Here is a 27781-nt window from a genome sequence, read left to right on the forward strand (position 1 = left end):
GAATTTGGTAGTTGCTGGTACTTCTTTTTGCACATAAATAAATACAATGGGTTTGGTGAAGATGCGTGTAAAATTAATGGACAGGTTACTTATTAAAACAGGCAGACTCCTTATCTGTTTTATTTCCTGATCTACTTGATTTTAGTTGGTTAGATTCACGGCCACCAAGGAACTGTGTAAGTCAGTTTTTTGCTATTACTATAAAAAATATTTGAGATAATAATTTAAAGGAAACTTACTTTGACTCATGGTTTGAGAAGCTTTAGTCCATGTTTTATTGGCCCTGTTGCTTTGGGCTGGTGGCAATACAGCCCATCATAGCAGGATTGTGTTTGTGGCAGAAAAGTCCTGTTCACTTCATGACATTTAACACATGGGCCTTTGGAAAATTTTCAAGATCCAAACTATAGCAAGAGCATGCTCCATACTCTTGGTATCATCCTGTGACAGTCACAATTAGTACTCTTCTTGGTATGCTGTTACCTCTCAAAAAGTTTTAAATGTTTGCATACAGCCATCTGTTAAAGTAAAATGATCTCTCTTTAGTGGGAATGACAAAAACTCAAAGGAATACATGATTATTAGCACACTATAATCCATAAATGATGTGTTGAGACAAGAAGCCCAAAATGATGGTAACTGAGAGTAGTGCTAATGCCCTAAGTCAGGAAATTCTTTTTTTATTTTTTGTGGTGCTGGGGATTGAACCCAGGGCCTTGTGCATGTGAGGCAAGCACTCTACCAACTGAGTACCCTCTTTTTAAAAAATGTATATATATTTTTTTTAAAAAGTCACTTCTTTATATATATATATATATTTTTTTTCATTATAGAATGGACACAATACCTTTATTTACTTATTTATTTATTTTTATGTGGTGCTGAGGATCAAACCCAGTGCCTCATACATGCCAGGAAAGTGCTCTACCACTGAGCCCTAGCCCAGTCCAAGGAATTCTTAAATAAAAATTATAGGGCCAGCCAGGTATGGTGGCGCATGCCTGTAATTCCAGTGGCTCAGGAGGCTAAGGCAGGAGGACTGCAAATTCAAAGCCAGCCTCAGCAACTTAGTGAGGTCTTAAGCAATTCAGTGAGACCCTGTCTCTAAATAAAATACAAAAAAGGGCTGGGGATGTGGCTCAGTGGTTAAGTGCCCCAGTACTAAAAAAAAACCACACACACAATAGGGCCAAATTTGGTGGTGCACCCCAGTAGTCCAAGCTACTTGGGAAACTGGGGCAGGAGGATCACAAGTTGGAGCATGGACAACTTAGTGAGGCCCTCACTAACTTAGTGAGACTCTCAAGATTTTTTTTAAAAAAGGCTGGGAAGTAGCTCAATGGTAGGTGTCATGGTTTCAATATAACTGGCCTTTTTATTGGTTTTTTTTTTTTTTTTTTTTTGCAGTTGTTAACTGATTAACTAATATCTCTTCCTCTTCTACCCTCTGGCCTTTGAAATTAAATTTTTGACATCTCAGAGTTTTTTTTTGTTGTTGTTAGGGCAGACTGCATTTTTTTTATAACATTGGATTTACTTTTCTAATTATTTTTTACTACTTTTGTGTTTATGAGAAATACCAACATGCATTTTTTTTTCTTGTAATGTTTCTTGTCAGAGGTATTATTGACCTCATAAAATGAGTTGGTAATATTTCTTCTTTAATTATTTGGAAGAATTTATTAGCTACCCAGGCCTGGAGTTTCATGGGCTTTTTGTTCGTTTGCTTATTTTGGTTTTGATACCAGGGATTGAACCCAGGGGAACTTAACCACTGAGTCACATCCCCAGCCTTTTTTATTTTGGACAGAGTCTTACTAAGTCTCACTAAGTTACTTACAGCCTCACTAATTTGTTGAGGCTGGTTTCAAACTTGCAATACTCCTGCCTCAGCCTCCTGAGTCACTCGATTGCAGACATGCACCACTCCACCCTGCCGCAGGAGTTTTCTTTGAGGGGAGGTTTTTAATTGTGAATTTTAACTTCTTTAGCAGATATAGGACTATTCAGATTTTCTTATTGTGTCAGTTTTTGGTCTTGTTTGGTACTGGAGATTGAACCCAGGTCCATTCTTATCATTAAGTCACATTTCCAGACCTTTTTATTTTTTATTTTAAGACAGGTTTTCATTAAGTTGCCCAGATTGGCCTTAAACTTGTAATCCTCCAGCCTCAGTCCTCCAAATCAGTGAGATTACAAATGTGTACCACCACTCCTGGCTTTATGTCAGTTTTTGATAACCTATTTTTAGAGGATCTGTCCATTTCATCTACATTGTCATATTTATTGGCATATTTTGCTCAAATATCTTTGTTATCTTTTTCATATCATAGGATCTGAGAGCTGTCCCCCTTTTCAATTCTGTGGGGGGGGGGGGGGTACCACGGCTCTAACCCAGGGCTTTGCACATGCTAGGCAAGCACTCTACCACTGCTCTACATCCCTAGTCCCCACTTTTCATTCTTGATATCAATAATTTGCAATTCTAATTTATTTTTCTTTATCACTTTTGGCAGTGATTCATCAATTTTAGTAATTTTTAAACAATTTTTTGTTTTATTTATTTTCTATTTCATAATTTCAACTCTTAGATTTCTTCCTCTCTCTTTTTCTGCATGCTAGGGACTGAGCCTGGGGCCTCTTGCATGCTAAGTTTATGCTTTACTACTGAGCTATATCTCAGCCTATTTTATTTTATTTATTTTTTTGTTTTGAGAAAGAGTCTTAGCTGGACTTGTCTTTTCTTTTTTCTTTCTTTTTAAAAAATATTTATTTTTTAGATATAATTGGATACAATAACTTTATTTATTTATTTATTTATTTTTATATGGTCCTGAGGATCAAACCCAGGACCTCCCACATGTGAAGTTCTACCACTGAGCCATAACGCCAGCCCTCTTACAGCTTTTTTTTTTTTTTTTTAAGAGAGGAGAGAGAGAGAGAGAGAGAGAGAGAGAGAGAGAGAGAGAGAATTTTAATATTTATTTTTTAGTTTTCGGCAGACACAACATCTTTGTTTTTATGTGGTGCTGAGGATCCAACCGGGCCGCCGCATGCCAGGCGAGCGCGCTACCGCTTGAGCCACATCCCCAGCCCCCTCTTACAGCTTTTTGAGCACATGAATGATTGTCACTTTTTAAAAATAAAAATTGAGCCAGGCACTCGGGGCGGGGGCTGAGACAGAAGGATTGTGAGTTCAAAGCCAGCCTCAGCAAAATCGAGGCGCTAAACAATGCAGTGAGACCCTGTCTCTAAATAAAATACAAAAAAGGGCTGGGGATGTGGTTCAGTAGTCGAGTGCCCCTCAGTTCAATCTCTGGTACAAAAAAAAAATTGAATAGACTGGTGTGGAAGCTATTTAATTGGGGTGTTTGTCTAGAGTCTCACCTTTTTTTTTTTTTTTGTGGTACTAGGGATTGAACCCAGGGCTTTGTGCATGTGAGTCAAGCACTCTACCATTTTAGCTAAATCCCCAGCCCCATGTATTGCCATCTTTTACTAGCAATATTCATAGATGTTTGAGCTTCTCATCCCTATTTCCTACAAAATGATGCCAGCATTGTGCAGGGATTAATGGTGAAGACTCAAGGTTTGCTCATTTTGTGAGTGAGGGTGTTTTCGTTTTCTTGTTTTGTTTCCTTTGAACTGGGGATTAAACCCAGGGGTACTTAACTACTGAGTCATATCCCCAGCCTTTTTTTTAAATTTTGAGACAGGGTCTCACTGACTTGCTTAGAGCCTCCCTAAATTGCCGAAGCTGGCTTTGAACTTGCAATCCCCCTGCCGTGGCCTCCCAAACCACTGGGATTACAGGTGCTCCCCACCACACCCAGCTGGTTTGCTCATTTTAGCAGAGGGAAGTCTTCGAAAAAGCCACCAAATAGCCAGGTGTGGTGGTATATGTCTGTAATACCTCTACTCTGGAAGCTGAGACAGGAGGATCACAAATTCAAGACTAGCCTGGGTAATGTAATGAAACCCTGTCTTGAAAAATAAAAATAAAAAGGCCTGAGAATGGGGATGCAGAGTTTCCCTAGGTTCAATGACCCCCTCCACACACACAAAAAAGCTACCAATACGCTTAGCTTTATAATCATAACCTTTATACACATACTCCCTGAGCTCTCTAGCATTAAGGACAAACTTAAAACACCTAAATGATTAATTTCAATCAGAATTTGAAAAAAGGAGATGCAATGCTGTGTGATTGGTCATTTTGGTCACTGACATCTCACTATGAAGTCCCAGAATGTAGGGTAAGTTGGAAGTGGGGAAACGGAAGTGGGAGAAGTCAGGTGTGGTAAAAATGACTAAAAATGAGAACAATGTGCTAAGTAATAGGCTGAATAATTGAGTATGCAACCTTATTTATTTTCTGTGCTGGGGAATGAACCCAGGGCCTTATGCATATTAAGCACATGCTTTATCCCTGAACTATACTCCCAGCCCAAGAATGCAATCTCTTATTCTTCATAATAGCTTGGAAGTTGGTGGTATTGTTTTTATTTTACAGATGATTAGAGACTGAAAAGATCCAAGAAAATTGCCCAAAGTCCCACAGCTAGGTAACCGGACTGTAAAGCCCCATTCCTGAACTAAGGGTGCTACACCACCTGAGATGAGCTGTTTAAGGGCATTGACCCAACACGTAGGAGGAAAAGCTGCAAAAGGGGAAAGAGGATAAGAGGCTGAAATTCCTTCCTTCCCACCCTTTACCCTCCCACCGGCATTAAAAAAAAAAAAAATCCTGACTGACGTTCTTACAGCACATTCATTATGTAATTTGGAGGAAACAGGAATCAAAAGCAACAAATCCTCATATATAAGAAAGCAAATTTTACCGAGTTAACGTGCACACTAGAACATGCGCTACTTTAAAAATCTTAACTATCCCAGATTTGCTTTACCAATTTATTCCCAAATATTGAGCATTTGGGAAGTTTTCTGTTTTAATGCTTTGCTTTCCCACAGAGATTTCCTGCAGTTAGGGGTTGCTATTTCAATGCAAGGAGACCAACTCAAAAGAAAAGGCAATTTCCTTGCTCTCTACCAGCCTCCCCTAACACACACACACACACACACACACACACACACTAACCCAGGGAGGACGCTAGCAACAGATCCCTCTTGCTCACTCGTGGGGCGGTGGAGGGCTGGCCACAAAATGTCAGGGCTCATTGGCCACCAAAGGAGAGCGCGGCCTTCAGCGGACCGGTGAGGGTGATTGGCTGCTGGAGACCCACCCCTTCGCCGATTGGATGGGGCGGTGAAGCCCGATTGGTAGAGCAGGAAGAGATTCTTCAGTTGCAGTTCTGGATCTCGGTTCTGGAAGAGATGGCGACTGCGACTCGGCTGCTGGGACGGCGTGTGCGGAGCTGGAGGCTGCAGCCGCAGCTGTCGCCCCTGGCCGGCCTCGTTTCCCAGCGCGCCCATTCGCTGTTGCCTGTGGACGATGTGATCAACGGGCTAAGCGAAGAGCAGAAGCAGGTAGAGAGACAGACTCCCTTCCCGGCTGCAAGGCCTTCTGTTTAGCACCCGCTCAGCAGCGGCTTGTGCTCTTTGGACGATGAGAATGTCACTTGGGAGCGAGGGCGGGAAACTGGCCCTCTCCTTTTGGGCCCTGTCCTTTAGTCTCATCTTCACCTCTGTGGAGAGAAGATTTGAGACACCAAAGCAGGGCAGCCAGAGGGATGCAAAGGAAGAAAGCTCCTGGGAGAATGGTGGTGTTTTGATAGATTGACTGGGACTACCGCTTGTGGCAAAAGGGTCCTGCATCTACATGTAGTTCCTGGTTGATCATCATAATCACCAGGGATTCTCTTTGGATAAACAAGGCATTTTGAAGTGCCGGTGAGGTTTGCTATCATTTTTCAGCTTATTAGATCCAAAGCACAAAGAAAGAACTCAAAAAAAAAAATGTGATTACAAATGGGACTAGACCAGAGCCTTTCTTGCAGGAAGGAGGCTATGATCACTTGGAGGTAGATGGAGTGCAAGGGAATGTGATTCTCCAAGGGCCCTAGGTGGTTTAGGGCTTCTCTGAAGACTTCAGTCCTAGGTGTCAAACCTTTCTACCAAGAGGAATTTCTGATTCCTTTCAGTAATCTCTTTTGGCCAAAGGCTCAGGGGCAGTAAAAAGCCTGACACAAGCCAAGAACTGAAGTGGGTATGGCTGGAGCACAGTGAGTGGGGGATAGAAAAGTATTGGGGAAGGTTGGAAGGCCAGCTGGTACAGTTTATGCAGGACCTGTAGGCCTAGGAAAGGAGCCTGTGCTTTATTCTGAGTGTAATGCAAAGGCATGGAACGATTTTATGTAGGGGAGCAGCATTTTTTTTTTTATCTTCAATCTTGGTGCAGTGGTGCATATTGTAAATCCCAGCAGCTCTGAAGGTTGAGGCAGGAGGATCATAAGCTCAAAGGCGCCTTAGCAACTTAGCAAGTTCCTGTCTCAAAATAAAATATAAAAAAGGGCTGGGGATGTGGCTCAGTGGTTATACATCTGCAGTACTTGGGAAGCTGAGGTAGGTAGATCACTTGAACCCAGAAGTTCAAGGCCAGTGTGGGCAACATAGCAAACCCAGTCTCAGAAATAAATTAAAAAGCCCAGGTATGGTGGTACATGCCTGCAATCCCAGCTAACGCCTGGGGGTGTGACTCAGTGACAAAGTGCTTGCCTAGCATGTGCAAAGCCCAATGTTTGACCTCCAGTACCACACACATACATACACAAAAAATAATAGCATAAATAAAGTGAAAGTAAGATAATACAAGCTAAAAATCATCTTCAAGCTATCTAAACTGAGGATCTTAAGAAAAAGTTGAAGATCATCTCTGAGGAAACATTAACTAGTGAGGCTTCTAAGTTTCAATCTAATGCTATTTGGTGAGGTTACTATTGGCTTGGCTCTCAGAATGTGCTCTCAGTACTGGAGATGCTGCTTTCAATGCAATAATATTTTGGTTTCAGCTGCATCTGTCCGCTTTTCTCCCTCTAGCTTCGACAGACCATGGCTAAGTTCCTTCAGGAGCATCTGGCTCCCAAGGCCCAGGAAATTGATCATAGCAACGAGTTCAAGAACCTGCGAGTGAGTCAGAAGGTTGGGACAGGGGGCAGTTGGGAGCTAGGCTGAGTTGCACTGCTGCCTGGAAGGGCTCACACTATCTCTTGGTAAAAAGAAGCCTCCCTAAGAAGCATTTGGTCTTATTGCAGCCACAGGTAGCTGGCTGCCTTCTCACAATTCCCTCTACTCCCTTCTGTTGATAGGAGTTTTGGAAACAGCTGGGGAGCCTGGGAGTATTGGGCATCACAGTCCCTGGTAAGTATAGCTTCTTTCCCTAAAGATAACTTTCCTTGTGTGCATACTTACACAATTCCCAAAGGAAGCAGGAAGGAAGGGAAAGATTGTGCCCAAAGACACCGACAACATTTTTTTTTTTTTTTCAAAATTCTGTGGGTCAGCTGGGTATGGTGGTGCACACCTGTAATCCCAGAAGGAGGCTGAGGCAGGAGGATCACAAGTTCAAAGCCAGCCTCAGCAAAAGCCAGGCAACTCAGTGAGACCCTGTCTCTAAATAAAATACAAAATAGGGGTGAGGATGTGGCTCAGTGGTTGAGTGCCCCTAAGTTAAATCCCTGGTACCCCCAAATAAAAATTCTCTGGGTCAAACAGTTGTCCTAGTGTATCTATTTTACTATCATAATTTCTAAGTTCTATTCAAAGAACTGCTTCTAGACAGGAATAGTCAGGGCAGGTATATCCCTAGAAGGACTGCCTGAGTCTTGTCCCTGGAAATCATTGGGATGAGAGGGATGTCTGTTTGGGCCTTCAGGTAAAGTGGCCAGAGGATATGTTTAATAGGTTCTCTATGGTCTGCCCATTGCCCACTGTGGGTCTTACTACTTGTTTTTAGGGGGAGAGGACAGGGAGCTGGTGGCCTCTGGTTCAAGTATTGGCTTCTAAGGAGAGGCCCAGCCTGGCTTGCTGTGCTCTGCAAAGAACTGAGCCTTTGACCACCTCAACCAAGCCTGAAGAGCCCACCATACTCAGGCCTATATTTACTGTGGATATGAGAGTAAGGGTGGAACACAATATAGTCAACTTTTTCTTCTCATTAGTCCCTACACAATAAAGAATAGCAACTATTTATATAATAAGTAATATATTTACTTATATAATAATTTATATAATAAGTAATCTAGAGATGATTTAAAGGATATGGGAGGATGTGCTTCAGTTTTAGGCAATGTGACAACATTTTGCATAAGATACTTAAACATCCTTGGATTTGGATATCTATGACAGGTCCTGAACCAATGCCCTGATATTAAGGGTCAACTGTATGTTTCACCTTGTCTCCTCTTCAGTACTCAGAGTAGGTTAATTCCTTGATTTTGAGCTGATTATAGAAAGTTAGATATTTACAACATGGTCTGGGCACGGTGGTGCACACCTGAACCCAGTGGCTCAGGAGTCTGAGGCAGGAGGGTTGCAAGTTCAAAACTGGCTTCAGCAACTTAGTGAGGCCCTAAGTGACTTAGTGAGAGACCCTGTCTCTAAATAGAATATAAAAAGGCTGGGACTGTGGCTCAGTGGTTAAGTACCCCTGGGTTCAATTCCCGGTAACAAATAAATAAAGTTATAACATGAATAATGATAAAATAAAACCATTTAAAGATTTAGATCATCTTAATGTAAAATAACTGGGGGGAAGGTTGCTAGGGGCTTCTAAACCAGACTCTTCCATTATATTTTGGAAATTTATGAACCCTATTCACCTACTCCAAGAATATGTGAATCAGAATGTATCTTAAAGGAAAAAAGAGGCAATTAGAAACCATGAGCTGGGGGTGTAGCTCAGTGGTAGAGTGTGTGTTTAACATTTATGAGGCTCTGGGCTTGATCCCTAGGACCACATTTAAAAGGAAAGAAAGGACAGGCACGATGGCTGACTCTTATAATCCTAGAGACTGAGACAGGAGGATCATAAAAAAGTCTAGAGAAATAGCTCAGTGATGAAGTACCCCTGGGTTCAATCCCCATTACCAAAAAAAGAAAGAAAGAAGGAAAGAAAGAAAAAAAGAATGGCTGGGTTTGCGGCTCATTAGTAGAGCACTCGATTAGCATGTATGAGGCACCGGGTTCAAACCATCCTCAGCACCACATAAAAATAAATGAACAAAATAGAAGTATTCTTTAAAAATCATAAAAGAAAGAAATCAGATAAAATCCTTTGTGGGGAAGTATTTATTTATTTATTTATTTATATTACCAGAGATTGAACCCAGTGAATCCAGTGGCACTCTACCACTGAGATTTATCCACAGCCCTTTTCAATTTTTTATTTTAAGACAGGGTCTCACTAAGTTGCCAAGGCTGGTTTTGAATTTGCTATCCTCCTACCTCAGCATCTGACTCAGGCATGTACTACCACGCCCACCTTCAAGGGAAAACTTTTAAAAGAAAGCCAGGGGGCTGGGGTTGTGGGCTCAGCGGTAGAGCTCTTGCCTAGCATGCATGAGGCTCTGGGTTCAATCCCCAGCACCACATAAAAAAACTAAATAAACAAAATAAAGATATTGTGTCCATATACAACTAAAAATATTAAAAAAAAAAAAAAAAGGAAAAGAAAAGAAAAAGCTAGGGCTGGGGCTATAGGTCAGTGGTACAGCACTTACTAGCCTGCATAAGGCTCTGGGGTTCAATGCCCAGTCCCACAAAATTTAAAAATCTCCATATGAATCCTGTTCCTACATGATAGTCCTGGTGGCTGTTTCTAACGTCCCCTTCCTTTTTGCTTTCCTTCATGGAGTTGTGATCAGGCCAAGCTTTCCCTAGAGCCTTTCCCTGGTTTCCTAGTCATAGTGAACATGTGCGCAGAGATTTGCCAGGCTTTACCTAAACAGTGGGATAGGGGATAGTACTAGATGACCTTGCCTCTTTGATTTGGGATTTTCTATCAAAGACAAACATCATTTTTATGGAGAGTTCTGAAATGTCCTGCTAGTATCTCTTCTGCCCTTTGCTGTACAGCTTACCTCTAGAGTTCCTCTCAGGCTCTGGCTGTCCTGGCTGTTACCAGCCCTACTTCTTTGGGTCCAAAGCCACACCATTAAATATTACTTTCTTAAGGCTGTTAAACAGACAGACTTGGATTTATATCTGGTTTTGGTGCTTCAGACACAGTCCTGTGCTCATTTTTGTGTTCATCAGACTGGCTCTCTTTCTTCATCTGCCTCTGTCTTTCTGTAACTTTTGTAATAGTTAGTGGGTGCTTGGGGTTTTTGCTTGTCTCCACGTAAGTGTCTGAAATAAAGACAGATTTGGCAATGATTGACTTCTGAACTGCAGCTCAGCCATCCAGCAAGAGCAAATGAACAAGTTCTGTGAGTCCTTGATATCAACCTGATAACACTGTTAGGGGAACTTAGAATAGATGCTACAAGGGTGTCTCTTTTCTGCCAATTAATTTAAGATTCTGTCAATATCTCAATTTTATCTGACTGCCTTTCTCCTCTCCTGCACTGTCCCTCTCGCAGTTCAGTATGGTGGCTCTGGCTTGGGTTACCTGGAACATGTGCTGGTGATGGAGGAGATATCCCGAGCTTCTGGAGCAGTGGGTCTCAGCTATGGTGCCCACTCCAACCTGTGCATCAACCAGATTGTGCGCAATGGGAATGAGACCCAGAAGGAGAAATACCTCCCCAAAGTAAGGAAATGGGAATGAAGAAAGCCATTCTGCAACCACCCACAACAGGGGGCTCTTTTCCATTGGTAGGGGCCAGTCAGACTTGGTTTCTGTACTTTGCTGCCACAAATACAGTTAGGAAGGATCCCATGGTTGTTTTAAAACATTTGAGTCAAAAATTGAAAATAGGGCTAGATACAGTGGTGCACACTTATAATCTCAGCGACCTGGGGGATTGAGGTAGGAGAATTGTGAGTTCAAAGCCAGCCTTGGCAACTTATTGAGCCACTTAGCAACTCAGCGAGATCCTGTCTCTAAATAAAATACAAAAAAAGAACTGGGGATGTGCCTTAGTGGTTAAGTGACCCCGTGTTCAAACGCTAGTATCTGGGGGAAAAAAATGAAAATAGGGCCAGAATTCCTGATTGGATAAAAGACAGCATTTGAGGGGCTGGGGTTGTGGCTCAGTGGTAGAGCACTCACCTGGCACATGTAAGGCACTGGGTTCGATTCTCAGCACCACATTAAAAAAAATAAATTAAATAAAGTTATTGTATCCATCTACAACTATATCTATATATCTCTTTGTGTGTGTGTGTGTGTGTGTGTGTACATATATATATATCAGCATTTGAAGAACACTTTAAGAAACAGAAAACCAGTATCATGGTGGCATATGCCTGGGGTACCAGCTGCACAGGAGGTAGAGGCAGGAGGCTCATTTGAACCCAGGCATTTGATATCAGCCTTGGAAAAATGGTGAGACCCCCATCTCAGAGAGAGAGAGAGAGAGAGAGAGAGAGAACTTCTGTAGTGCACACTTGCAATCCAGCTACTGGGGAAGCTGAGACTGAAGCAGAAGGATGGCAAGTTTGAGGCCAGCCTGGACAGCATAGTGAGACCCTGTCTCAAAATTAAAATAAAAAGGGCTGAGGATGTTGCTCAGTGGTAAAGCACTTGCTGAACATGCACAAGGCCCTGGGTTCCATCCCCAGCACTGCAGAAAAAGAAAAGACTGAAATAAGGAAGAAAGGGAAATAGAAGAAACACTTTCAGTTTTATGGATATTGAGCTTCCCTTCTAGGACTTTACCAATACCCTGCTCTAAAAAAGCAGTTTGAAAGGGCATAATGTGAACAGGAAGAGGCAGATCACTGAGCTGTTATAGGTTGCTTCTGAAGTCATAAAAAGGCCTATTGGTTTTCCTTGCAGCTGATCAGCGGTGAGTACATTGGAGCCCTGGCCATGAGTGAGCCCAATGCTGGCTCTGATGTTGTCTCCATGAAGCTAAAGGCAGAAAAGAAAGGTGAGATCATTCTCAATTATGGAGTTTAATGCGCAGAGGGACAAACCTTACCAGAATGAGGGAGCAAGAGCTGGGAGTGGCTCCAGAATTATTTCTCAACTGCTCATTAGTTCTGTGGACTGACAAGATAAGAAAAGCCAAGCCAGCCTAAGCAAGAACGTAATATCCTGCCCTTAGGAGATTACTACATCCTGAATGGCAACAAGTTCTGGATCACCAATGGCCCCGATGCTGATGTTCTCATTGTCTACGCCAAGACAGATCTAACTGCTGTGCCAGCTTCTCGGGGCATCACGGCCTTCATTGTGGAGAAGGTGAGGGTAGTGAGTGTGTAGTTGGGGAGGCTTTAGTCTCTTGACAGTGGCCAGAGGCTGCTTCCTTCAGCTGATCATGTATGCTCTGCTTCCAGGGGTTGGGGGAGATAGAGAGGAAACTGAAGGAGACTGACAGGAGGGTGGCCAAAGAGTCGAGTCCAGGGAGGATGGGTCAAGTCTGAAGACAGTGAAGCCATGCACAGAGCCTGACCATACAAAGAGGTTCAGGAAGAGGAAGACTGAAAGGAGGCCACTAGATCTGACAGTTAGGATGTCCTTGGTGAGCTGGGCAAGAACAGTAGGGGAGGCTGAGGTATAGCTGGGAATACAAGTGGAGAAGATTTCACCTCCACAGTCTTGACACAGAAGCAAAAGGGAGTTAGATCAGGAGCATGAATTAAAACTTCGGAGTTTGGCTTTGGTTTTAAAAATGAGGGGCGGGGGCTGAGTTGTCGCTCAGTGGTAGAGGGCTTGCCTAGCATGTGTGAGGCCCTGGGTTCAATTCTCAGCATACAAAATAGCTAAATAAAATAAAGATCCATCAACAACTAAAAAAACAAACAACAACAAAAAAAAAAACAACAAGGGATGACTGGTATGTAGCTCAAAGTGGGGAGATTGACCAAAATTTTTAGTAAGGAGAAAGGACAATTGGAGAGGCAGAAATTGAAGTGTAGGGTAAGTGAGCAAAACACAATGGCTTGTTGGGTAGAAGGAAGGATGGGTTACAGGTGACGATGGATGAACCATCTGCCTGATAACTGTAGGAAGCCAGGTGCATGTGGGGCACCTGTAAGGGCTGGAGATCACAGCTGTGGGGGAGATGGTAGAAAATTTAACAAATGAGACTTGCAAAGGTTTACAGTAGCCCTCATAGGGAAAGTAGCTATTAGAATTCGAGCGAATAGGGCCTGACAAAGATTGGAAACCTCCAGGTTGTAAAATACCCTCTCATGAGCCAGGAGGGGAGTGGACTAGGACTTTACCAATACTGGGCACTTGCCAGTACATACGCAACTGAGTAGTCGAGGTCAAAGCACACAGCTGGGTGCATTCATCCCAGGTGGAACTCCCTTAGGGACAAATAGCAGAAGAACAAAGGAATTGAGTGGGCTGTTGAGAGTACCTTGAGAGTGATGTCCCCTGGGGGAAGGGACGCACAGCCAGAGAGAGTCCGGAGGGTTCAGGACTGAACATTTCACCAGGAAAGAACTGCTCTCATGAGAACATAGCTGGCAACAGTAGAGACTGGGAACAGGGTAGGGTGTCAGGATGTAACAGTCGAACATGAGTGGGGTGCTGGAATGCCAGGCAGGTACAGGGACCTGATGTTAAGGTGGGTCTTCCCTTTACCAGCCCCCTTGTGCCAATTTTAACCAGAGCCTTCTCTTGTTTCCTGTAAAGGGTATGCCTGGCTTTAGCACCTCCAAGAAGTTGGACAAGCTGGGCATGAGGGGCTCTAACACCTGTGAGCTCATCTTTGAAGACTGTAAGGTTCCTGGTAAGAGTCTCCTGTCCTGACCCCCTCACAAGTTGATCTGGCTGTTCCCAAGCTGAGAAAGCCCATCCCTTGGCTAGAGAGACTCACCATTATTAGCTCCTTGATGACATGCAGTTAGACTGTGGGCCTGGGGCTGCTGGACAGCTGTCCCTCCTGGCCACATCCCCTGCATCTGTATGCCTGACTGGCTGAGGTGAAGGGTGGTGCTTCCTCTGTGGATAACACATTCTGCCTGGGCTTTGTTTCCAGTAGCTGAAAGAGAAAGATAAGACATCCCCTAGCTTGCTGTTGTCCTTCAGATATCCTGTACATTTGCCTGGATAACCTGTGTGAGTTACTTATTAAAAATGCTAATAAAGAATTGCTGGGCATGGTGGCGCACTCCTGTAATCCCAGCAACTTAAAAGGTTGAGACAGGAGGATCACAAGTTCAAAGTCGGCCTCAGCAACGGCAAGGTGCTAAGCAACTTAGTGAGACCCTGTCTCTAATAAACTACAAAATTGGGCTGAGGATGTGGCTCAGTGGTTGAGTGCCCCTGAGTTCAATCCCTGGTACCCCCCCCCCACCAAAAAAAAAAAAAAAGCCAACTAAATAAACTGTTGGAAGCCAGATTCAATGAAGAGGAAGTGATTTGGTTTCAGTAGAAGTATTTTCTCCCCTGAGCTGCAGCTGAAAATGTGACACCATGCATCACTCAGGGAGAACCAGCACCTCTATCATGTGCTGATAGGACCAAAGGCATAGATCTGCTCAACAATTAGGCTGTCTCTGTGCCTCAGCCACAAACCATCCCTCTCCCCCCAAATCTGCTATCCCAGAAAAGTATGATGTGGTTAGAAGGAGCATCTAGGGAGGGGGATTTATGCTGATCCTTCTTTGTGCAGAAGAAAAAAAATCAGCCAGGCACGGTGGCACTTGTCTATAATCTAGCAACTAGGGAACTGAAGCAGGAGGATCACAAGTTTGAGACCAGCCTTAGCAGCTTAATGAGGCCCTAAGCAACTTACCAAGACCCTGATTCAAACTAAAAAATAAAAAGGGCTGAGGATGTGACCCAGTGGTAAAGCACCCCTGGGTTCAATCCCTGCTTAAAAAAAAAAAAATTCAGTCAGCATTAAAGGCAGATCATTGGTGTCAAATTTCTATATTCAGTTTCCTGCCTGCTCATCCCAAGGCTATCCATAGCCCTAGCTTACCTGAAGGACAAGGCTTAGCAGCTTCTCTCACTAGCACTGAATGGCCCATCTCCTGGACAAAGCAGCTTTCATGGACCCAATGCAAGGAGGTGACACTAGACTAGAGCAGACAAGCTGGGAGAGAGAAATTCTCTGGTTCCTATATAGGTACAGGTGTGGGAAGAACCAGGCAGAGGTAGGTGACTTGTAGATAGACCAATTAACTTCTTCTTTCCCATCCAAGTGGGTCCAGAGAGAGAAGGGAAACAGCCAATAACTCAAGGCTTTGTGTCCAGTGGATGGTGTGGGGGTCCTAGAAGCTCAACTTCTGACTGGAAATGGTAAATCCAGTCCTTTTCTCTCACCTGGAACCTTAGTTGAACCTCAAGGAACATATTTTAGTGCCTTGTGTGAGAGCATGTTATCAACCTCGTACCCTTTATGAAAAGTTAAGAGGCTGTAGACAGCCCTCTCCCTCTGACCAGCATTTATCCTGGCAGCTGCCAACATCCTGGGTCATGAGAGCAAGGGTGTCTACGTCCTGATGAGTGGGCTGGACCTGGAGCGCCTGGTGCTAGCTGGCGGGCCCCTTGGGTAAGTATGAGGCTCCTGGGGACCTGCGCTCTTTTAGCCTCTGGGTGGCAGATGGAACTATCCTAAGCAGCAGCAGCCTTCCCGCAGGAGGGCCAAAGGGAGCTGATTCCTGGCCCCTGCAATCTCTCTTAGAGACAATAAGAACTTACTCCTCCTGCATTCAGTTTTTTCACACAGAAGGAAAATGTCATTAGGTGGATAGATGGAGGCCTGAGGAGCAACTCAGAAATGCTTGGGTGGTATGGATATGAAATGAGAGGCCCTGGCTCTGGTGCCTGTCTACTGCAAAGGTGCAGCCACTCCCACCTCTGGCTTTAGAGGAGGGACACAAGGGCTGTACAGTTGGTGCTGTAACTGCCTCTGGATGACAAGAGCTTCTCAAGCTCTTTTACCTCCTATCTGGGGTTCCAGATCCTTATCTTGCCAAGCTTTCCTCAAGGTCTTTCCCTCTGTCATTCTACCGCTCCTCTTGGCAGGGGTGGGACTATGAGACACCTCTGTCTTTCTCCTTTCTGGCAGGCTCATGCAAGCAGTCCTTGATCACACCATTCCCTACCTGCACGTGAGGGAAGCCTTTGGCCAGAAAATTGGCCACTTCCAGGTGAGTGGAATATTTTGCTGAAATGTACTTTTATTGGGTTCATGTTTTCTGTGATGAATGAGGAAGCAGACCATGCACTGTGGGATGTTGACTATCATCTAGCAAAATGAGCTTGAATGCTTGGAATGCGGGCTGCTTTAGCATGCAGCCTGGCTTCAGAAATTTTTAGTAAATTTAGCACATTCTCCCATCCATTTCTTTTGGAGATGAATGAACTCGAGACTTCATGCAACTGGAGGGTGAAGCTTGCAGGTGGTGGGGAGCTTGGGAAAAGGAAGGGCATTTCTAGTCCGCCTTTCTGGTTTAAAGAAGCTGTGGGAGGTTGATGAAGGTTGTGGCTGTCAGTGTCTGGGGAACACTGCCTTTCAGACATAGCAAGGGCCATTTCAGGGTACAATGTCCAAGAGCAGCTCTCTTACCCCCCAGATCTAATTCCATCTCTGTCATTCTAGAGAACTCCCATCTCTTCTGTGCCTTTGCTTCCTCATTCCTGCTGTCAGGTTGCCATTGAGGCTGATCTGCTTTTGATGACTAGAAAGAGTGTCCCAGCATGTTGACAATGACCTCTCTTTGTGCTCAGTTGATGCAGGGGAAGATGGCAGACATGTACACCCGCCTCATGGCATGTCGGCAGTATGTCTACAACGTTGCCAAGGCCTGTGATGAGGGCCATTGCACTGCCAAGGTGAGGGACAGCTCCTGAGCAGGGAGTAAGCAATGGGTCATCTGCTAGGACTGGCTCCTGCATGCCTAGCAGGGCCCTGCTGACAGAACCTCCTCCCACAGGACTGTGCCGGTGTGATTCTTTACGCAGCTGAGTGCGCCACACAGGTAGCCCTGGATGGCATTCAGTGTTTCGGTGAGTGGCCCCCAACACCCCCTCCTTCCTAGAGCCTGGTGCCAACTGGAAAGGTTTCCTCTCCACTTCCCACTTTGTGCTTAAGCTAGCCACAATTGAGCTACCACCTCCTGGCTCTGCCCCCTTTAGGAGGAAGTGGAAAAGTAGATGAGAAAGTGCTAGAGACCACTAATTGCTACTGCCTTCAACAGTGCCCCCTCTCAACCACCCCCCTGCTCTCGTGGATACTAGAAAATGGGAAGAGAGATGCTTCAGGTGGAACATCCTCATTTCAGTATTACCCTCAGATTGAGGGCATAGACTTGAGCCTCATGCTTAGGTTTGAATCCCAGTTCAGCCGTGCCAGTCTCTTCTTGCCCACTCCCATTCTTTTTTGGGGGGTGGGGGGATACTAGGGGTTGGACCCAGAGCCTCTTAACCATTGAGCCACATCTCAATCCCTTTTTATATTTTATTTAGAGACAGGGTCTTGCTGAGTTGTTTAGGCCCTCACTAAGTTGCTGAGGCTGGCTTTGAACTCTAGATCCTCCTGCCTCAGCCTCCTGAGCCCCTGGGATTACAGGCATGGGCCACCACATCCTACTCTTGTCTCCATTTTGCCATGTCTGCCAGTGATTCTCCACTTTCTTTGCCTGGTGCCATCAGCACTCTGAGTGGCCTTCCAGCTCTATCCCTTTGCCCACCCTGCTACCACCAAGGTACTCTCCAAGCCCTCCCCTCTCACTACCTTTTGCTGCTTCTCTTTAATCAGACCCTCCCATAGCTTATTTCTCTATACAGTCTGCACTCAATATTCATGGATTCCAACCAAATTCAGATAGAAAATATTCAGAAAAAAATATTGCTTCTATATTAAGCATAGACTTCTTGCTGTTATTCCATAAATAATACAGTGTAACAACCATCTAAATGGCATTTATATTGCATTAGATAGTGTAAGTAACATAGAAATGATTTAAAATATATGGGAGAATATGCTTAGGTTATATGAAAATACTTTGTCATTTTTTATAAAGGATTTGAGCATCAATAATTTTGGTAGCCATAAGAAGTCCAGAAACCAATCCCCACAGATACTGAGGGATGACTGCACTTGGCCTTCTGTTTGTTTTCCTTGCTTTGCTACACTGCCCATTGCTTCTGTTGTCCTTTCTTCTCTTCTCAAACCCTGTTGCAGGTGGCAATGGCTATATAAATGACTTTCCCATGGGCCGCTTTCTTCGAGATGCTAAGCTGTATGAGATCGGGGCTGGGACCAGTGAGGTGAGACGGTTGGTCATTGGCAGAGCCTTCAACGCAGATTTCCACTAGCCCCAAGATCCACCACCCCTTTCTCCCAGCACCTAGAGGCCTTTCTTTGGAAGCACAGACATGGTAGCCTCCTGGCTGCCCGAAGCAGGCCCTGCTGCTCCGCTTCCCTTCTGGCTACAGCTCTCAAGCCTCTGCTGGACGGGGAGTCTTCTACACTGGTTGCCAAGCACTGTGGGCCAACCAGCCAGGGAAAGCCTAAAATGGACTCAGCAGGAAGCATATTATCTTTTCTGAGAGCTTTAGGAGGGCTTTGGTGACTCTGTGCCCTTGCTCTCTGCTCTTCAACTTCAAAGCCTGATGCTCCCACCTCCTAAGGTAGCCTGGAGGTATGTAGGTACCCACCCCTTCTTTTAGGTGAGCCTGTGGCAGGGAGCCCTCTCTGTTCAAGTACAGCAGAATCATTGCCCCCTTCATTTACTCAAACTTGTTGGTCTCTTTTCTGGGGAAAAAGAAAAGCCAAAAATCCATCCTTGTTTGCTGGCTTCTTGAGTCAGCAGCTCCCAACCATTTGGGAACACCTGTGCTACAGAGTCTGCCTGGGGAACAAAAGAGAATTGTGGAGAATTAGCTCATGCTGGCCCCTCTGGCAGCACCTCTGAGCTGTTCTGTGCTGCTCTGTCACAGAGACCAGTGAGATCTGGTAAAGTAACCTTCCTCATCTACTGGGCAGCAGGTGAAGGCCTTGCCTGCCCAAGCAGGCCTGGGTTGTCTGGCTCAACTCCAGCAGGGGTTGCCTGTATACATTTCTTGAGACACCCTATGGCTAATTTTGTTACAACTGCACAGTGGCTGCTGCCATTTTGTATTAAACATATTGTGAAACAAACCCATCCGCTCCTAAATGGTGTTTTGGAGGAAAAACAATTACTGCTCCTGACTTCTTTCTGGATACAGCACATGTCCTTGGAGAATGGATGGCCCAAGTCCTATTCCTTCCCTCCAACCTGCTCCCAGTGATTTGGTTTTGTGTGTGTGCATGTGTGTGTTTGTTTTGTTTGTGATGCTAGGGATTGAACCCATGCAAGGCAAGTGCTCTACCACTAAGCTACTATCCCAACACTTCAGTGACTTTTTTTTTTTTTAAAGAAAGGAGGGACCCCAGAGTAGTAGGATCCTGGAACTGTATCTTATAAATTTCTGAAAACCATCCTTGAGGTATTTTGTTTTGGGGTTTGTTTGTTTGTTTTGTTTTTAAGATCAAGATAATTTAACTTTTTCAAGGTCAGAACTAGAGCTAAGATCCAGATTGCTAGCAGCAACAATGGGAGTGTTCTGAGAATTCCAGCCTGGGGCCCTTCTACACAGCATCCTAGATGGAACCTGGTCTGAGAGGAATAGGTCTATGTTATTCTACCCCCTCTAAGTTCCCAAAAGAGGAACTGATTTTCTTGGCCCCCAGCCTGGCAGCACCTGTCCCTGGTATTTGGTTCTAACCTCCAGAAAAGTGCTGCTTCCAGCCTGGGGCTTGAGAGTGGGTTTAGCAACCCCAGTCTAATCTTAACTTGAGGGGAAAATCCAGGGCTTGTGGCTGTCCCTTAACTTCTGTGTCCTGTATTGATGAATTCAGCTAAAATGGTTAATGGTCATCTAAAAACAGGTAGCTATAATAACCAGCCTGCAGACATTCAAAATGGCAGAATGTCATGTGTATTCCAGTCAGTGTTGGGTAGAGCCTTGCCAAGTTGGGTGAGTCCCCCAAATTAGAACCTTAATCCCAAAGTCACATGTCAATTGTATCTAGAGGTGGGACCCTCATTGGCATTAGTGGCTTTATAAGAGGGAGCCCCATACTAGCATACTTGATGTCTCATGTGAGAACCTCCACCATGTTTCAATGCAGCAAGAAGGCCCTCACCAGATGTCAGTGCCATGCTCTTGGACTTCTGGCCTCCAGAACAGTGAGCTAGATAAAGCTCTATAAATTACCCCATCAGTGGCATACAGTTATAGCATCAGAAAACCAAGACAGAAAGAATGCAATTGTTCTCCTGATCCTTTATGCGAAACAAGAGGAATGTTTAAAAATAAAAAACAAAACAAACAGCATAGCCTGACACAAAAATAGATCAGCGGGCACTTTGGTTCTGGTGGGACTTTCAGGTTCTCTCCACACACTGCACAGCTCTACCTCATAGGTTAACAGGCACCTTTCCTTCCCGAGGCTGCCTCCAAGTGGATTCCAGTTTTAGGCCACCACACTATCAGGGCAGCACCTCCTCCACATTGCCTGTCCTGTGGGAGGTTAACAGAAGGTAACAGAATGTTTAAGTGTGATCTGGGCACACCCATATCAGAATTTGGCAACCTGTAAACTAACAGCCCCCCTGCATCTCTCCCCAGACCTAGTCACATCTCTGGGAAGTAGCAAACTTTTATAGCAACCCATCAGGATTGGGGGGGGGGCTTCCCTAGAGAACTGAGTCCTAATCCTTAGCCCCATAATCCAAGGATAATTACCCTTAAGTATGTAACTCTCAATTTCGTTTCATATATCGGTTTCCATGGGTGCGGAAGACAAGGTTGCACAGCCACCCTAGCAAATGGCCAGCAAGGTGAGTCGCCTGGGGGTCGCTGGGGAGCCGGCCACGCCCAGACGCTAGAGACGCGGGGTGGAGCCAGAGCTGGTGTAAAGCGGTGGTGTCCTTGCTGTGCAGGGGCGCCGACCCAGGGCTTGCCTGGTGGAAGCTGAAATACAGGATTCCAGTAGCAGTTGTTGGACTCGCAACCTAGGTCAGGTCCAGGGTCTTCCCTGTGTGTCCCTCCGCCTAGGCACCTGGCGCCACCGAGCGCTGCACTGGCTCGTCGGACCAGCTCGGATGCAGCGTAGAGCTCGCCTGACCCCTGCCGGCTGCACGCGGAGTCGCAGTCGCGCAGGGCCCGCGGCACTCCGCCCTTCACTGGAGTGCCTTGGATGCACGGATTCCAGTCAGAAATTACACGACTCAGGGATCAACGATATTTTATTTTATTAAACGAGGACATTAAAGGGGAGATAAGTGGCTGTCATCTAGCACAATTTTATACAAGAAGGGCCACATGTAACAAAAAGAAAAAACAAACTCAGAACAAAGGCCAGGGTTGTATTAAATTTTCGTATGTGCTTTCTGTGTATGGTTTCAAAATATTGTAGTCTGAAAAGGATTTTTTTTTTAAAGATTGTCTCCTTTCTCTCCCTACCACCCCCATTGCCATTCCTAGGACAAAATCACTTTGAGTCTTTAGGGGGTTTCTTTTGGTAATTCATACCTCTAAGTGATAGGCTTATTGATTGATTGATTTAATTGGATATACTTGTAAGGATAGTTCTTTAAAGTTCTCACATTTGATTTCTGACAATCTCACTATATGCTCTTCCACCACCACCACCACCACTTCCGGGGACCAGCCCTGTTGATTGGCAAGCATTTGGAAGCCCTGGGATCAGGTGGTACAGAGCCCTGTCCATATTCTTGGCTGGCCCCTGCTCCTGCCGAGACCCCAGATCCACACTAGTGCAGGGTGAGGCCTTTCACCTTCCATGCTCCACCTGGTTATTCTATCAAGAAGCCATTCTGAAATTTGGCCTCTCCTGCATTCACCTCTCTCCTCCCCTGACAGAAGCTAGCCTGATATCTCTTAAATATTGCTTGGATCCACAACAATCTGCCAACTTTCCTGCCTACTTCTAGTCTACACCCTCAATCTAGTTCTATACTGATCCAGTGGGGTCTATCAAGCTCACCCATATATCCTTCAGCAGCTCCCAGCACCTTTAAGAGCTAAGATTTTAAGCTGGGCATAGTGACACGTGCCTGTAATCCTAGGTACTCAAGAAACTGAGCACGGAGAATTGCTTGAGACCAAGAGTTCAAGGACAGCTTGGGCAATACAGCAAGACCCAGTCTCAAAAAAAAAAAAAAAAAAAAAACCTAAGGTTTTGCAAGGCAAATATGGCTCTGACCTCCCCCTCCTGTTAACTTCCCTCCCTCCCTACTGAGTGCCTGTGTTCTTGTTGAAAGTTCTCCTTGCTGTATTTTCTTAGCTTGTGCCCTAACTGATCCTTCAGCCAAGAAATCCTTTCTGCTCTTTCCTATGCTCTTGCTTCCTTGTCCCTAAAGCCTCAATCCAGGGCCTGCCTCCTCCAGGAAGACCTCTGTTCCCCAGCCTTTCCCCAATCCTGTCCCCACCTCACCCATCCCCCCTCAGCATATCTGCATCATTGAGCTTGCCATGCAGTTGTACTTATTTTATGTTGTCTGTTTCCCCTGCATTAGGCTATGAACTTGGGGAACGGGTCTGATTTCACCATCCAGTACAGTTCTTGGCATATAATAGATGCTCAAATGTTTATTGAAAGAGTAGATAGGTAGTCATGTAACAATTAGCTCACATTTTGCTGGTACCATAGGTACTTGGGTGTGTGGTCACCTCTAGTGTTATTTAGGATTTTTGAGGTCAAAGACCATCTCCCACTTCTCCGAATCCTTCAACAGCACCCAGTGCTTTCAGTGAGTACTCAGTTGCTATGTTCATGCTGAATGAGTGAAACAACAGGTGGGCCAGAGCCCTGGCCTAATCCCAGAGTTGGCACAAACAGCAGGGCCAGCCGGCTTTGCCTGGCGGTGCTCTCCTCAGGCCTTCCCACCCTGGAGTAGTTAGGGCCCAGCTGCAGAAGAGAGGCCCTCACCCCCCATATCCTCTGACCCACTCAGAAACTGAAGAAAGGAGCTGTTATAAGGTACTCTGACTCCTCCTCTGCCAGCTGGGGACAGAATGGGGGCTGAATGGAAAAGGGGGGGCAGAGTAGGGCTATTGTGTAAAATGTATAGTATATGGAAGAGTATGTAACATGCATATAGGCAGGGTAAAATATAAAGTACCAGTACCCAGGCCAATAAAGAAAAAATATTCCAAGTATCTTTGAAGTCCATGTATCATGTGCCCTCCCTTTTTTTTTTTTTTTTGGCACTGGGGATAGAACCCAAGGCCTTATACATGCTAGGCAAGCACTCTACCACTGAGTTACACTCCCAGCTCCCAAGTTTTTGTTGTTGTTTGTTTGAGACAGGGTCTCAATATGTTGCTCAGGCTGGTCTTGAACTCCTGGACTCAAGTGATTCCTCTGCCTCAGCCTCCCAAGTAGCTGGGACAATAGGTGTGCCACTGTACCTGGCATATCCCCTTACTTTCCTTTATGGCTTCCTACCTTTATATGTGTCCCTAAACAATATTGTTTAAGTTGCCTGTTTTTAAATATTCTACAGTTGGGCTCATACTATATATATATTCTTGCTTGCTATATGTGTCTAGCTTCTTTGGTTCATCATTGTATAGTTTTTAAGAAATGCATTCCAGTTAACGAGCATAACTATAATTTGTTTAATTTTTACTTGTATAGTTCTCCATTATATGGAAATACTACAATTTAATTTTTATTCTACTACTGATGAACATTTGACTGGTTTCCAGTTTGGGGCTACCCTTGAATGCTCCTACAGGCACCCTCTGGTACATGTGTGCAAAAATTTCTCTAGATACATTCCAAGGATCGGGATTTCTCTGTTGTAGGGTATGTACCTGACCAACTTAAGGAGGAAATTCAAAACTGTTTCCCAGAGTAGTGATGTGTCTATTTTTTAGAATGATGCCACCAGAAATGACTCAGGGCAAAGGTCCCCAAGGTCGACCCCTTGAGTTTATGAGTGTGCATCACTGCTTCCCTGGTCAAGCCTTGCCACACCTTCAATAAACCTTTATAAACAAGTAACTAAGAGCCAGACACTGGGCTAAGGGCTGGGGGACAGTGAATAGTTAGCTCAGACCAACCCCAGAGAGGGACAGTTATGTTTCCACATATTCTGCCAGTCTGCCTGATACTTCAGCTTTGCCCTGGAAGACATGGGGGAGAGTAAGGACAGGATGGACATATGGGAATTTTCTTGAAAAGAAGAAATCTATTCTAGGCTAAGGGATATCTTAGCACAGGCCATAGTTAGCTCCCTCCTGGAAAGTGGACTATGTATCAGTGGAGGAAGTATGGAGGACTGCCCTTTGCCAGCAGTAGAGGGAGGATTGGAAGAAAAAAGACAAGATGAAGTCTACACCGGTGCCAACAGTGATGGACACAACTGCAGATCCATCCAAGCATACTTGTGCCTGTCCAGGAGCAGCCACGGGTGAGCACACACATGGACATGCATTTACCACTGCATATACTGAGAGAAGCTGTCAGACACACTGCAGGAGCAGAGGCAAGGAGCATGACGCTCAGCTGCCAATGGGAGATAAGCCCAGGACAGGGGGGCACCTGCCTGACCTGCCTGGAGAGTCACCTAGTGCATCTGCCTGGGCTCCCAAAAGGCAATCTCTGCAAAGCTCTGGGTTTTCAGGATAACCTGGCTACCTCCCCTGGCCCCAAGTGCTTATTTTGTTTCCAAAAATGGGATAGCAAAGTCTCATAATTCAATTTGGATCCTGGGCTGATGCTGCCAGGTTAGTCAGGATTGGGTATACAGTAGGTTCCTTCAGTTGTTGAATTAAAATTATTTAATGAAATATTCTATAAGGTGAATTAAGATTTAAAAGAATGGTCTGGGGATGTGGCTCAAGCGGTAGCGTGCTCGCCTGGCATGCGTGCGGCCCGGGTTCGATCCTCAGCACCACATACCAACAAAGATGTTGTGTCCGCCGAGAACTGAAAAATAAATATTAAAAAAAAAAAAAAAGATTTAAAAGAAGGGGAAGGAGGACTCTAAACCAAGATGAGGGTAGTGAGGGAGACTTGATGTCTTTCAGAATCAGCCTGTAGCCTGCCTAGCCCCTCTTTTCTTTCCAGACTCCTCCCATCCCTGGCCCAGAGTAGAAGGGTAGGAGTCGGGACTGTTGCAAGGTTGCTAGTTAAGACTGGACATATGTCAATTTTATATGGCTGCATCTGTTTGGGAAAGCTGGGATCTGCCCCCCAATTCTAAGACTATTTCCAAGACCTTAATCTGTCATAGTTCAAGAATCACATAGACAATCAGACCCAGCTTCTCTTAGCATCCTTCACCTCTCAAATGTCCCTGGGCAGAATACATCCTGTGGCCCTTTTAAGCTGGACAAGAATGGTAAGCAGGCTGGCCTTTGGTCTCCAGCTCCTCAAGGAGGGCTGCCTGGTTCCAGAGAAAGACAGTAAAGTCTTCACTGGAAAGTGAGTGAGGCCCTCCTTGGTCTTCTGCTATGACCAAGATGTGCAGATGCTAGAACTCTGCCCGTCATCCCTTTGGCCTATTCACTGACCTGAAGATTATTAGAGATCTTCAGGTTTTTCTGCTTTCCCCCATCTGGTCACCCATGCCTCCAAGGGCTCTGGATCCTCCTGTTCTGGACTCCCAAGTCTGGGGAGAGGCCATGGGTGTGCAGCAAGAGTCTTGGACATGCCTCAAGAGTGTGGAGCTTGGCCAGGCACGATGGCACACACCTATGATCCCAGAGGCTCAGGAGGCTGAGATAGAAGGACCAGGAGTTCAAAGCCAGCCTCAGCAACAGTGAGGTGCTAAGAAACTCAGTGAGTCCCTGTCTCTAAATAAAATACAAAAATTAGGCTGGGGGTGTGATTCAGTGGTTGCATGCTCCTGAGTTCAATCCCTGGTACCCGCCCCTCCCCGCCCCCCCCCCCAAAAAAAAAAAAAAAGAATACAGGTTCTTCAGCCCTGCCTGGGACATCTATAGTTGCCCTGAGAGTTACCATTATATAAATCCCAATAGCATTTCCCTCACAGCTTTCCCCTTCCCTATCCCATGCTCTGCATTCTCAAGAAAACTTCCACATTCCCTTCTTCCCCAAGGCTAGAACCCCAGTGGTTACTCTGGTGGGCTCAGTCATCTTAAGCTTCCCCCAAGGCCCAACAGGAAGCCCACTCTCACCAGGAACAGCCACCCAGTTCATTTCACTGAACCTCAGAAAATCTGCTGTGCTCCCTGTGCCCCTACCCCATCCCATCCAGATGCCAGTAGAAGCACCTACTTGGACAGTCTCTTGCCTCATACACCCTGCCCTCCCACACACATGCAGATTCAGCCCACTTGAGTGATCTGTCCCAACCGCCACCAATCCTCTGCCCAATTAAGAACAACTGGCATTTGCTGAGTGGCCACTATGTGCCAGGGATTCAAAGACAAGTAACAGTTATAGGGTCAACAGAGCTTAGAAGTTAAGGAGAGAACGATATAAAAAAAACAGATCATTTCAACCACCCCAATCTATTTCATTTTATTTTTTGCAGTACTGGGAATTGAATCCGGAACCTTGGTACATGCTAAGCAAACACTTTACCACTGAGAGCTATATCCCAGCATTTTAATTTTTTATTTTGAGACAGGGTCTCTCACTAAATTGCTGAGGCTGGTTTTGAACTTTGAATCCTTCTGCCTCAGCCTCTTGAGTTGCTGGGATTAAAGGTGATCATCACGGATGCCCAGTTTGTTATCCATTTTAAAAAAATATTTTTAGTTGTAGATGAACACAATGCCTTTATTTTATTTATTTATTTTTATGTGGTACTGAGGATCAAACCCAGTGCCTCATACGTGTGAGGCAAGCATTCTACCACTAAGCTATAACCCCAGCCCTTGTTATTCATTCTTTTTTTAAAATTTTTTTTTGGGGGGGGGGTCATAGGTGGACACAATACTTTTATTGTACTTGTTTATTTTTATGTGGTGCTGAGGAGCGAACCCAGTGACTCACACATGCCAGATGAGCATTCTACCCCTGAGCTACAACTCCAGCCCTTTTTATTCATTCTTTAAGACCCAACATGAACCTGGCGTGATGGTGTATACCTATAACTCAGGAGATTTAGGAAGCTGAAGCCACAACTTAGCAAGATCCTGTCTCAAAAATAAAAAATGAAAAAAGGCTGGGGGTATAGCTCAGTGGTTGAGCACTCTGGGTTTAATCCTAGTGCAAGAAAAACAAAACCAGCATGAGCATTATTCCAAACACCCATATGTCCAGTTTATTGTTGTATCCCCAGCACCTGGCACCTGGCTTAATAAAGGTGCCTACCCAATAAATTCTTGCATAATGAATGCCTGCCCTAGGGGTCTGTGAGAGGACCACTTCTCTTCCTGCTGGTCTTCCACAGAGCTTATCTAAATGAAATCAGATTGAACTGAAACATCAAGGGTAGCCTTGAAACGGGGAGGGGTGGGTAAGCTGGGGAAATCTCAAGGCTTTGCCTTGAACTAAATTCTCCCATCTTTTCAGTAGCAGCTAAAAGAATAGAGTCCTGGAACTAAAGCCCCTAACTTGGGAAAGCTATCTGGACTGAAAGAATCAGATCTATAACCCCAGGGCCTCAAGCATGCTAAGCACATGTTCTACCATTGAGCTAAATCCCAGCTCCCAAAACCATAACTTTTATGCCTTCAGTTTTCAATGACTCTACCTTGTCCAACCCATAACAT

General features: G+C 45.1%; 1 protein-coding gene across 1 annotated transcript; it reads left to right on the forward strand.

Moving 5' to 3' along the window:
• The first annotated feature begins 5294 nt into the window (after positions 1–5294).
• On the forward strand, positions 5295–19175 carry Ivd (isovaleryl-CoA dehydrogenase). The gene is made up of 12 exons (XM_046460755.2): positions 5295–5487; positions 6997–7086; positions 7266–7317; positions 10539–10708; positions 11900–11993; positions 12171–12307; positions 13712–13808; positions 15485–15578; positions 16098–16179; positions 16760–16864; positions 16966–17038; positions 18216–19175. Exons 1-12 carry the CDS (start codon positions 5335–5337, stop codon positions 18347–18349), a joined length of 1281 nt encoding a protein of 426 aa, XP_046316711.1. The 5' UTR covers positions 5295–5334; the 3' UTR covers positions 18350–19175.
• The last annotated feature ends 8606 nt before the right edge of the window (positions 19176–27781 follow it).

This window comes from Marmota monax, unplaced genomic scaffold (assembly GCF_021218885.2).
Source record: "Marmota monax isolate L192 unplaced genomic scaffold, Marmota_monax_Labrador192_F-V1.1 WCK01_AAM20220418_F8-fsc00001, whole genome shotgun sequence".
Taxonomy (NCBI): domain Eukaryota; kingdom Metazoa; phylum Chordata; class Mammalia; order Rodentia; family Sciuridae; genus Marmota; species Marmota monax.

Bases quoted from the DNA above. Each gene is read 5' to 3' on its own strand.
- Ivd (XM_046460755.2), top strand. From the start codon at position 5,335: ATGGCGACTGCGACTCGGCTGCTGGGACGGCGTGTGCGGAGCTGGAGG. The intron at 5,488-6,996 runs GTAGAGAGACAG...TTCTCCCTCTAG, and splicing joins TAAGCGAAGAGCAGAAGCAG to CTTCGACAGACCATGGCTAA. The intron at 7,087-7,265 runs GTGAGTCAGAAG...TTCTGTTGATAG, and splicing joins ACGAGTTCAAGAACCTGCGA to GAGTTTTGGAAACAGCTGGG.